At 43.5% G+C, this 12,965-nt stretch overlaps 1 protein-coding gene across 2 annotated transcripts in view; it reads left to right on the top strand.

Moving 5' to 3' along the window:
* Window positions 1–4,502: 4,502 nt before the first annotated feature.
* The window catches only part of RACGAP1 (Rac GTPase activating protein 1), a 43,117-nt gene continuing 34,654 nt past the window's right edge, over window positions 4,503–12,965 (top strand). The window contains exon 1 of one of the 2 annotated variants that reach the window (XM_085600873.1): window positions 4,503–4,542. In XM_085600873.1, the coding sequence (XP_085456999.1) occupies window positions 4,505–4,542 (38 nt within the window). In that variant the 5' untranslated portion in view covers window positions 4,503–4,504. Of the gene's footprint in view, window positions 4,711–12,965 lie in introns of both variants that reach the window. The other variant, XM_085600874.1, reaches the window with a different exon arrangement.

The following is a 12,965-nucleotide window of genomic DNA, read 5'->3' as shown; positions in this document are numbered from 1 at the left end:
ATTGGGGGTGTAACCACCCCCCTTCCTGGTCCCACCCCTAGGGAGGGACCTAGCAGGTAGTCCGGCCCCTAGAATCCGCTTAAAGGTAGGAGCTGTGTCCTAAGACTTCAGACATCCTGGAATCAACTTAACACTAAGAAGAAGACGGGAACTTCGACGCTCTGCTGCACAGAGGACTGAAGCCAATCTCCCCTGTGGTCAGGGAGTGACCACCTTGCTAACGCAAGCACCATCCAGCGAATCAACATCTGCTTTGCCGCCGCCTCCCGCCGGAGCCCGAGCCCAGAGACTGACAAGACCTGGACCTCCAGACCTCTCACCACCCGATCCACAGTCCCTGAAAAGAGGAGACCCGTGGAGGCACCGAGACATGTGGAGCCAGCCATCTTGGAACGACTACGACAAGCTGACAAGTGCAACAACCGAGGGTCCCTCCAAGTTGTGCTTTGGGATCTGAGAAGCCCAACACCCGAGCAGCATCTGCACCAAAGGTGAGCCCTCCAGCATCTCCACGATCTGCGTGGGGCCCTTCTGCATTTTGCCACTCGACGCGCCTAACCGGTTGCTGGCCCGCTGGCTAGTAGCGATCTTGGCGACGAACTTCAAGAAATACACCGCTGGTCTGGTTGCTCCAGACTGGCCCTTGCTCCCCTCCAAAGGAGCAGTCCTTCTGACCTTGCTGGTCAGAACCATCAGCTTATTTCATCTCCTACAACAATTGCTTTTGCCAAGGCTTGTTTGCTTCGATCAAGTCGCCGTCACCGCCGACAGCGAGAGCCTGCGTGGGACAGCTCGTGAACCGACTCCTGGACGTCGTCGACCTCCAGGGACCACGTGGCTGCAGAGACAAGCTACACCTTTCTTCCTGTTTGCACCCGACATTGCCTGGTACCCACCTGGTGCCACGCCAGTCACTGGCTAGTGACTGTGAACACTGTCCCCTCTGCTTACAGGTCTTCAACATCTCCGATCCACTCTTGGATCCACTGCATCTCTCCCGGACCGACCGCCTGCAGCATCTTTGTCTTCAGGCTCCACGGAACAGATAGAAGAAACCCGACGCACTTCGAGGCCTATGCACCCGCTTCCTGTGGGTGAGGTAAAGCTGGCACTCCTGTGCCCAAGTGTAGTATTACATCTCTAGTGCCTGTGTTCCAAATCTTGAGTTCCTAGTCCATCCGGAAGATCCTCTTTGCAGTAACTTTGTACTTTTTACGCACCCATTGAAACCTATGGGAGCACGCGTGTGACTATTTGCTCTGCACACGCCACCCGTGGACCTCCTGGTCACTAACTGAAGTTAGCTCCTTGTAGGCCCAGCAATTCTAGAGGCCCTAGGCCTGTTCCCTTTTCTGTTCGTGGTACTTATACCACTATTTTAGTATATGGTTCGAGTGGCCACCAGGGCCTATCCATATAAAGTGCAACTTCTGTGTATTCTACTGTAATCTTGTTTGACGATTTGTGCTCCTGTGCTCATAAAGAGACTAGGGGTTACTTTGAGAAATAAATACATATATATTTTGAATATATATCTGTGTGGTGTCCTTTCATTGGTATAAAAGGGGGTTGCATTTGGTAAAACAGCTGGCTTAACACGCTTCACGAGTTTAGCCTCAAAGACTGCTTAGCCTACGCTACCACTAGGGCAGCTAGTCCGAAAAGGTTGACTTACAACCACACCATAAGGGTTGCTTGGCATGGTACAAGGTGATCACTTTAACTAGTGAGCATCATATACCAGGCCAACTTCTCACAGAAGGCGACAGCCAAGATCCTGCAATTCTATCACCTCCAGGAACATCTTATCCCCTAAATATTGGTATAACCATGGAAGAGGTATTACCAGCATTAAAAGCCAGCAAAAATGGTAAGGCTCCGGGCCCGGATGGGGTCCCAATAGACCTATTTAAATCCAATCTAGGACTTTGGGCCCCTATTCTGACAAGAGTATTGAACGCGGCATGTGGGGTGGGACTATTAGATTCGTGGTCCAAAACAATCATGGTCCCCATCTTTAAGAAAGGGGATCGTCAAGATGTAACATGCTATCGACTAATCTCACTATTGAATTCCGTGGGCAAAATGGTGGGGAGGATTATCCTAGAACGCCTTCAGGGCTGGGCTGAGGACGGACAGATCCTATCGGATATCCAATTTGCGTTCCGGGAGGGCCTAGGGACAGTCGATCAGGCCTTAAACCTGACATTATTGCTGGGAAAATATGTATCTGCAAAGGGAGGCAGTGTCTACATGGTATATGTGGACCTGTCTGCGGCCTTTGACTGTGTCAGTCACACGAAATTATGGTCGATATTACGGGATATGGGAGTAGATATATCTCTTCCAAATTTCCTACGTGAACTGTACTCCAACGCCTCAGCTAGGGTAAGGTTTGGGGTAAATGGAGACATAACTGCGTTGTTCAAGGTAGAGAGAGGAGTTAGAGAGGGTTGTGTCCTGGCCCCCTTTCTCTTTACGCTCTATACTAATGGCTTGGAGAGAGCCATGTCGAAAGGGAGTCAGGACCTCCCATGCGTAAAAGATCGCCAGATTCCGGCCCTACTCTACGCGGACGACGCAGTGATATTGGCCAGAACCCCGATCGAGCTACAAAGGGCACTGAACAGATATTCCGATTTTATGGGTAACCTAGAACTACGAATAAATATTAAAAAAACTTTTGTTATGACTGCTGGCCCTGGTAAAAAAAGGAATAAAGGAAATGTATCTGAATCAGGAGAAACTTGCTACTTCAACTCAATACCCATATTTGGGAATTATCATCGATCGTAAACTAAATTGGAATGCAGCTATTGAATCTAGAAAGCTCCAGCTTGTAAAAACTACCAGCACTCTTGTCAATTTTGCCACAAAATTGGGAAAGAGACACCCTGTAGAACTCTTAAAAATATATACAGCCAAATGCCAATCTGTAGCGCTATATGGGGCTGGTGTGTGGGGGCACGTAAAAACAAACTCCTTGCAAGTGATAGAGAATGCATTTTTGAGATACCTCCTATCCCTCCCTAGGAGTGCATCGATTTTCTCATGTCACTTGGAATTGGGGATTGCTCACATATCAGATCTAGCCAGAATACAACCTCTCTTGCTCTGGCACCGTATATGGTCCTCGGATAAGAATATATTCACACAGCAAATTATCCGAGACTGTATGGAGCTGGATTTTGTAACCAAGATTGGCTGGTTAATCCACATAAAAACTTTCCTAACTGATCTAGGTATGGAAAAGTACTATCTGGTTCCAACCTCGATTCGATCGGTACATAGAAAAACATTGAAAATGGTGTCCCTTAGCCATCTTGAAGAATTACGGACTGCTAAAGAAGTGTCAAAATTAACCATACAACAAAGTATGGCCGTGCAAACTATTTTTAGCATTCAGCCATATCTAACCTATGATTTCACCATATTTGAGAGATTCCTTTTGTTTAGATCTAGGTTGAATATGTTCCATCGTCTGGTAGCTTTTCCAACAAGCAACAACTGGGACAAGGTTGTCCCTGTGATAATAGCTCTACACAGGCAACAATCCATACAGTCTTTTTTTGTCATTTCTATAGGGATCACAGAAAAATATGGCTAATACCGCTTTTAAAACTTACGGGCATCAGAAGGTGCCGTCCGGCATTATTGTCCCTACAGCAACTGGGTGAGGAATGGAAAGCAAGGCTTATTGTTACGTTTTTGAAATGTATTTTTCGACACCGATTGAACTTATAAAAATTTTACGGCTATAGACTCTGGGACCTGATTTTTTTTTAAATCTGAACCTGAATAAATAAACTTGTCTCTCTAAACTAATGATCCGTACTATTACAGAGACACCTTAGAGCATGAAAACAGCATTTTATAATGGATTTTTATGTTTTTAACACTTTTTAAAATTGTTAAACTAATAGCGGATACTAATGTACAATATGAGATGTACCTGTTTTCATTTTATGTAACTGCTTTTATGGTTTTTAAATTGACAACAGCCGAATAAAGTAAGATTAAAGCTCGGCTAGTCGCTACTCAATCTCTAACGCACCTCTGGCCAATTTTTAATTGTATTCACAGTTGGCAAATCTAGACAATTTGGGGCCATCTTTGCTTAATCAATTAACTTTCTATTGAAACATAAAACGTATTGTTTATGTTACTTAAATATTCTGATTTCGTTCTGATACAGTAAGGACTCAATTTTTCAACAAACCGAAAAGCAAAAACCTTAAAAAAAATACTACGGTTACATTTTTATGCCTGTGTTTGTATGACTGAATTTAAAAATATTGTTTATTTAAATAACTTTTTTGTGAAATATTGTTTGACCCATAACAAGAGTAATATTTTCCTTAATGTGAATCTGGCTGCAGCATTTCACAGTAGCAGTTGAACTAAGTATCACAGCGTTTATCTCTGTGCCCGAGTCCTTTCACTATGTCCATGAAAGCCACTTTCTATTGCCCTGCGGAGGAGTAGAGGAAGCCAACTTTTCTCCATGGCGACTAACCGGAAGTGCACGCGGATTGGGCAAACGTGAGTTTTCAAACCTACGAGGCAGGCGCGCAGCTTCGTGTTTGAGTAGCTGTTCGTTTACCTACCGAAGACAGGGGTTTACGGGGAAAGCGCGCGGGGCCGGAAGTAAGAACAGGGAGCGAGCTGGCCGCAGAAACGGAGACCAGACTCGGGGCTCCCGGGGAGTGGGTGAGTTGCTTGTGAAGCTACGGGAAATTGTACTGTAGTCAGAGTGGTTGATGTTGAGTTTCTGAAGGAAACTGTGTTGTGGGTAGCTTAGGGAGGAGGGGCGATAAGACATTCACCGATTCGGTTTTGGGAAGTTGCAAATATACTGTTTTGCTTGGCGTGAGGATTGACTAGAAGGCGGATCTGAAATATTAAATTAATAATTGTGTAGCACTTGCAGGAGGTATGGGGCATCGCTGAAAAGTGGAGGATATTACGTGTGGAGGTGCACATGAGGATGTGGGTAAACTGAAGAATGGGTGATCTATGGAGGGGATCCGGAAGAAGGCGTGAGGTACATACGTGCCTAAATTTTATGGATAAAGGATGTAGGATTCTTTCCAAGTTATAAACCCTGTCATTATCATATAATTCTGGCGTCCCTGTTAATGACATCATCGAACCATTGACGCTACGATGATGTAATCGGAAATTACATTGCACGCTTAGGGACATGGACTGGTGGAAAGTATCAAGAGCTTTGTGACCCTAGTGCCGTTTTAATCTCTACAACTCTCCCATTTTTCTGTCTACTCGCCCCTGTGTCCTTATTCGTTTGTCTCTCTCCTTTCATCCATCTCTTATTCCATAGCACTCTAGTCTTTCCTCGCTCTTTTTCCTGCCCTGCTCCTCCGTTGTCTCCACAACCACACCAGTCTTGCCCTTTGCTCCAAGGGATTGTTTACCCACTTCTCTTACAATTTTCTTCCTAACCTTGGCCCTTCTTCCTCTTTCTGTCATATCTCCTCTTCAGTCTGCCCTATTTTCTGCTCTTAGAGTTTCATTCCTTTTTTTTAATTTATCCATCAAACCCGGTTTACTTCGGTCTTCGATCTTCTCTATTCTCTCTAGCCCCTCTCTCCTCTCGCGAACTTACTGCCCACGAGCGGGGAAAAAACTCTTGCACTATGCTCTATGTTTTCTGCACTCTGTGAGCGCCACAAACTCCGCGAATGGAGCAGAGTTCACCACCCGGGCCTACGTTTTAGTCAGACCGATCACCTAATAGTTTTGATTCTTCTAATAGCTACATTAAACCACCTACTGGTGATCTGCCAGATCACAGAACTGTTATAACACCTGCTCTATGAGCGATTATGGCGTTGCTGCGGGAAATGGATAGCCCTCGGGCATAAGACAACCCCTTTTCTGAGCAGGATTCTTGTTTCTCAAGTGGGTGACAGTTGAGGAAGTAAGAGATTGGATGATGAGTGGAGGAGATAAAGCCAATAAAAGGACAGCCTGGAAGCAAAAAAAAAATGGGGGGGGGGGGAGATGGGAGAAGAGCTGGAAAGAAGAGGTGTCAAAGAAAGGCGGAAGAATTTCTACTCAAGCGGCAGGATGACTGCCGCGAATGGCAATTAGCACTGCACTCCGCACCTTACGGAACTTCGCTGAGGGTTTTTGTTACTTCGCGGAGTTCCGCGTAGCAAAGCTCCGCAAACTACCCCAGTGCCTACCACCCAGAATCAGTAGGGTTGGAAGTTATGGATGTAGAGTGGGTGGGAGCTAGGGATCTGCAGGATGAATGATCAAACATTTGTATTAGGGATCAACTTTTTTAGGTTGAGTATTGAGGCATATGAAAAAGTTAGTTTCAAATGAGGGGACGTTTATGCACTTAAGCAGCATTTTTTTGATTTGTCTTTTGCTCTTGATTTGCTGTGAGCTCTACAGTAAGCATAGTTACTGGAAATGCTTCAATTGATTTGAACCAACTGCTATTGCACTTTTAAATAAGAGGGACTACAAACGGGTATAATATCATTGTGTTATTCACTAATTAATAGATAGCCGAAGTCTTCAGCAAACGTGATGGGACTAAAGTAGTAACTGGGTTGAAATTGGCAGGCCATCGATCTAGCTTGGTATGGACAAAGCTTGTAGAACATAGTCTGCCAAGAAGTGACTTTTGTGTACAAAAATAACCTGGTTAAACAGAACACTTTGTAGTCGTTATAACTTGTATTAAGCGGGTATTATGTACACCTAGGTACGGCTATGCTGAATTATCTAGTCATGCCTACCTCTTAAGTGTTCCTCATTTGAAAATTCTTACCATCCACAGCTAATTTCACACCCACCAAATTATGTTTCAGGCCTCGAAAAATCATAGAATGTTACTAGACTTAACTGTAATGCAAAACTATATATAGGCCATAAACAATATTTGGAAAGTAGTTTTCAACAAAATATCTATCATTTGCACATCACTAAGTGAAGTATTCAGATTTTTTTTTTCTTCATCTTCTAAAAAAAAATGACACCGCACAGAAATCCCAAAATGCGCTTTCGTTACTACTGAAATACAATTTGAAATGTTTGTGCAGTTTACTTATTAGCTATTTAAATGTTGTTGGAAAAAAAGGCAGACATTATACAGCCTTCCTTTTTACATACTTTGCACAGCAGGATTGTCAGACAATTTACTTTACAAAATCCTCTAACTTCGCAGTGAGAGAAAGAAAAGTAAATGTAAGACAAACTGACTTTTGACCTCGCTCTCTGAATGTAGAGCAAACGTGACAAGATAAAAACAAGATTTAAAGGCATTTTTATTGCTCATTCACTCTGAGTGAACAGAACACTTATTTGTAAGCTCACCATAACGGACCAGTAGGCCCTAAAAACAGCTCGCCCTGATGAAATCTGACTCGCCATAGGGAGTGAACGAGTAGATTTCTTGACAGTGTTTTATTGGACTAGCTGAAAATAACATTCAACAATAGTATGTAAAACTGCATTTGCAGCCCCAAAAAACCTTTTTCAATTGGCAGTGCAACAGTAGTCTTCTGGTATCCCACAAAAAGTTAGTTAAAAAGAATTACAACTGTGCAACATTGACATGCATTAGCTGTGGGAATTCAAAAGACCCCTTTTTTTTAGCTAGAAGTAGATCATTGATTCACTGTTGGCTAAGTAAGAGATCTCTAGCACTGAAATTGATGGAAAGTTCCATCAGTGTATTTTAATTTTAGTTTTTAAAATTAAACATAACACATGGAGGAGACAATTTACATTAGTAGATCTAATAACGTGTAGATCTATTCTCATATCTAGGCTATCTGCCAATTCCTAATGGGGAGTTGCATCTAGGTGTACACTATGGGCCTCATTACGATGTCTGACTGAGCTTCCTCCCTCTGACATCCTCTCTGTCAAGGGACAGACAAAAATCCGGTCAGCGTTCCCCACCGACCTATTAGGATGCGACCGAACACTGGTTGCATTTCTATACTTTACAATGGGAGCATGTATTCTGGGCGGAATGCATGCTCCCATTGTAAAATAGGAGGTGCAGTTCATCCCTGCTCCCCTTGGCAGGCACCTCAAGGTGCCTGCCACAAGGTGCAGGGCTCAACAGAAGAGCACCACAGGTGCCCCTTCGGCCTCCAACCGGAGGCCGTGCACCCCTGAGGGCCCCCCAAAGTCGAAGTTCCGACAACCTTTCCATGTCAGATAAACAGAAAGGCTGCTGAAACCAGACATCGTAATCCCAGGGGTGGAAAGAGCCGCCCTTGGGATTACTAGCTGCATTCCGACTGGCGCACAGGCTCTCCGAGCTTGTCTGAAGCCAGTCTGAATGACTGTTCGGATTCCTTTCCGACTGCCTCCATCGTAATGAAGCGGTCGGGAAGGAATCTGACTGGCATATTACGTTGCAGTCAGAAAGGCTCCGACCAACGGTTGGAGCAGTTTCCAACGACATCGTAATCAGGCCCTATGTCTCTACTCCATCAAACATGGGGTGGAGTACTTTTGGTGTTTTGTGGAGATCATTGCTACTGTGGAGAAGGTCTCCATATACAAAATATAGGGAAATGATAAGTACAGTTATGTTAATTTAAAAGGGAAATGTAAATTAAAGTAAAAAATATTGATGCAAAACTAATAAAATAAGTTATAACACATTACTTCCTCAATGTCTTGGCACATTCAAATAATAGTATTGTCAAATGAATTGCTCACTTTTTTTTTAAACTTGGTTAGCTACTGTTATTATGTTTTTTAACTAAATGTACGTTTTTGAAATTAAGTGAATAATTGCATGTATAAAAAATTATACTTATGTTTTGCCACTTAAATGTATAATATTTGAATTTAGAAACAAATAATTTAACATTAATTCTTATGTGGTGTTAGATTGATTCCCTTCTTTAACTGTTTCTCCTGGAGTGTGTTGCAGTACCATTGGGTGGCTATGTGTGGCGTTTGGCATTCTGCAAGACTGGGCTGGAGTACATTGTAGCCTGCATTAACACCATTAGGTCTGCAGGACATTTTAACAATGTATTTAGGTCCTTTATATTCCCTTAACCCCAACTATGTTGAAGGACATATTTGTGATACAAACATTCCAGCCGATCACCTTTGTAGTGTCTAAATGTTTTTATTAGGTGGACTGCTTTTTTTTTATATATATATATATATATATATATATATATATATATATATATATATATATATATATATATATATATATATATATATATATATATATATATATAATAGATATATATATATATATATCTATCTATTAAGGAACTACTCTTGGCTTGTGTCTGGAACAAGCCCTAATGATCAGTGCAAACATACCAGTATTAAAGGACACAAACATTTTCTAGCATCGTACTGCTTGCTATGTAGACTTAACCTTGGTACACAACCCCCAAATTTTGCATGGTTATGTAGGATCTGGGCATTGAGTCTGGACGGATACATTTTTATCTGATACACGCAGGATAGTTATGCCTTTTGGAACAATTATTGGCCTGCCACTAGGTCTGGCGTACAAATGAAAATGCTTTTCTGGTCATTGATGTCAAAGTCCTATTGTACTGTTAATCATCTTTGTACTCTTTGCATCCATTGCAAGAAGACATCCATCTCAGTTTCCCACAGGAGGTAACCGACACCCTTGCCTACTACAGTAATCTGTGAGATTCCATGTAACAAAACTATTTTCTGCTGGTTCTCATACAGAGTAGTAACAATCAGACCTCAAATGGATTGGTGTTAACATGCTTTTCACAATACATGCGTCAGGCATTTAGTCATGATCATTTGCTTGCCACCATATCAAACATAGTCCTGCTGTATTGAATATTAGCTATGCTACTCACTGAAATTTGCAATACAAGCACTCTTAGTGGGAGCACTCATCTTCAGACCTATAGATTATTTTATTTGAACTCAGAAGTCGGTGTCAAGTCATACCTTAAAATGCATCTGGATTAGTGTGGCCCTTGGCATCCAATACTGCTCTCAAACACACAATTGCATTTTGAGGTCTAAAGAACATGATGGGAAGGGAGGGGCCTAAGACTGGAAAACAGCACATTTCCTCGTGACTGCCATCCTCCCCTCTGTGCTGTTGTCAGGAAAAAAGCAAGCACCATAAATGATCGACTTATCTAAGGTGTTTGAATAGCATAACGGTGCCATTTGTATGCCCCAAAAATCAGTCAAGCTCCATCCCATTATTAGATTGATACTTTATGCCTGTTGGTGCGCTTTCTCTGGACAGCTATACTGCTGCTGGATAAACAAACAGAATAATCATAGTTGCATGGAAGGGAAGCACTTTTTCTGTGGAAGCACTCACATTCTGACCAATAAGGCACATACTCCTGCCTACCAAAACATGTGAGTTGAGCCAAAGCCTCTCTGTAGTACTCATTTGTTTTTTTTTTTTTTTAGGTGGATCACAAAGTCTAATGATAGCTGTGCTGTCAAGGCAGACCGTAAAATAGATAGATGTTTGTGTAGATGATTAGGAAACCTTAGTGTGGCCGGGGGTTATAATGTGATGCACTACATATAAGCACTTTCAGAGAGAATTCAAAGCACTATTTGTATCACTTTTAGTATTTCCTGGACAGACGCACTTGTCACGGCAGTGCTCATCACTTGTGTATTGCAGCACAACAGCCAGTAAGCACAATTTTGGCTGTATATATTGGATGCAGTTCCCTCTGCAAGTCACAGGAATTTCATGACCATATGGTGGAACAAGGCTGAAAACGTAGATCCTCTATAACAGAGGTCTTCAAACGTTTGTAGGTTGAGCAGGAAGGGGCACCTTCCTGCACAAAAACAATCACCATAGGCATTTCCCTCTTTCAATGCATGCTGTAGAATGCAGCACGCATTGAAAGAGAGGAGAAATGAAATCGTTGCACCTCGCTAAACCACCTCTAGGGTGGCGTAGCATTCAGACGCATTTCCAGATTTACGATTCCTCATAAATCTGGAGATGTGTCTTGTTCCATGGGTGTTGCATGGGAACACCCACAGCAATACTCATGGAACAACTCTTCAACACAAAGTGCTGCGTTTGAAGGGGCTGTATTTACAAGGACGGGACAGGTCACGCAGGGTGGCTTTTCCCGTCCTTGTAAATATATAGGCTCCCCCTGCGCCACCAGTACGTCACGAAAAGTGACGTACTGGTGGTGCAGGGCGCTTGTAAATCTGCCCCCTAGTCTTTAATACAGCAAGTGCTGAGAACCCAATCTCACTTAAATAGGAAGAGCTGAAAGGCAAGAGAGTTTTGATAGTAGTAGTTTCTCTCAAAGCTGAATATTCTATGGAGCAGGCACGTTAACCCTCTGTGCTGTGTGGGTGGCAGGAGTACACGGTGAGCCATGCGACAGTTTGCGAGTAGGGTAAGAGGAGTGACTGCAGGGTGAGCGAGGTGACCATATGAATTTGGTTGCAGATATAAGTGCAGAGTGGGACAAATGAATGTATGGTTAGTGGTGGGCTTATTTGAGTGAGATTGCAGATTGAGCAGTGAGGGGGACAGGTGAGTTAAGTGTCACTTGAGTGCAGGTTGAGTAGTGTGCTCTTGTGACTGCAGGGTGCGGTATAGGGTGAACAGTGCAAGTGCATTGTGAGTGCAGTGATCACTGTGAGTGCAGGGTAAGTGGGTAAATGGTGTGAGTGCATGGGGATCAGTGTGACTGCAGGGCGAGCGTGAAAGTGAAGGGCGATAATGAGAAGCGAGTTGTCTGAATGCAAGGTGCATTCCCAGACACTTGAAGTAACTCAGAATGTTATTGACGGCATCATAGGGTTTCAAATGTGTTAAACTGTTGCTAATATGGCAGTAACCAGGGATCAGGGTGGAGGAAATAAATAATGTGGTGATCGTGCAACAAACTCAGTCTTATGATTAGGGTTGCCAGCTCATTATTTTGATGTCCCAGTTGGTACAAAATTAAGCAGTCGCCTAAAGCTGTTTTGTCAGTACTTGTCCATGCATACTTTGAACAGCAAATATAAATAAAAATAACTTTTACTTGTGTTCTAGGGCTGCCTGAATAATCTATGGCTGATAAAAGGGAACATGCTTCTTTATTTATAGACAAGCAATTTGCAGTCTGTTTAAAAGAACACATGGCCGGCTGGCATTTTGCGCGCCTGCCTGTATAGTTTTAATAGCAACTTTGTCTCCTTTCTGGGAAGCGCTAACCCTCCCTGGAGGAGGTTAATTCATAGAGCTGAAATGCTTCAGCTGCAGTGAGAGGCAGGATGTCTCCTCTGCTTAAACTGAAAGCAAAGGAACAGACAGGCATTTCAGCTGCAGTGCGAGGCTAGGAGTCTCCTCTATGAAGCCTGTCTGTTCGTTTACCTTTGGTTTTAGCAGAGGAGACTTCCTGCCTCCCCGCTGAAGCTGAATGAATTAACCCCCTCCTGGGACGGTGAACATGATAAAAGCATGGGCACTTCGTGCCCGTCGTTTTTTAGGTCTCGGCTGCGAAAGGCTGCGCTTGCGCAGTCTCGCTCCGAGATTTAATGAGTTGGAGTGACTTTGAGAAGAGGGGCTTGCACCCGCCCCTCTTCTATCCTGTTCTCCATTGGCTGGCCTCTTAAATGCTGGCCAGCCACTGGAGAAGAGGTCCAGTCACTCCGTTGAAGCCCCGTCTTTTTCGGATCGGGGGGCGTGTTTTTTCGTTGCTTTTCGCAGGGCGTGTTTTTCTCCTCCAGCCAATGGCAAGAGGAGAGAAAAAGAAACACGCCCCCGAATCCGAAACCGAGGCTGCGTTTCTCCGAGGCAGTTCTTCTCTGCCTCGGAGAAAGGCGGTGGTGTCCCGGCGTTGCTCCCTCACCTTAAATTGATTGACGGGAGAGTTGTGTTAGATCTAAATCTTCAAACAGGTAAGCTGGTTTCTATAACTATGGTTTTATGCATTAACACTGTTTGAGCCCTC

Source organism: Triturus cristatus, chromosome 4_2 (genome assembly GCF_964204655.1).
Source record: "Triturus cristatus chromosome 4_2, aTriCri1.1, whole genome shotgun sequence".
In the NCBI taxonomy this organism is placed as follows: domain Eukaryota; kingdom Metazoa; phylum Chordata; class Amphibia; order Caudata; family Salamandridae; genus Triturus; species Triturus cristatus.
The sequence above is the reverse complement of the archived record's forward strand: the minus strand, read 5'-3'. Positions and strand labels throughout refer to the sequence as shown.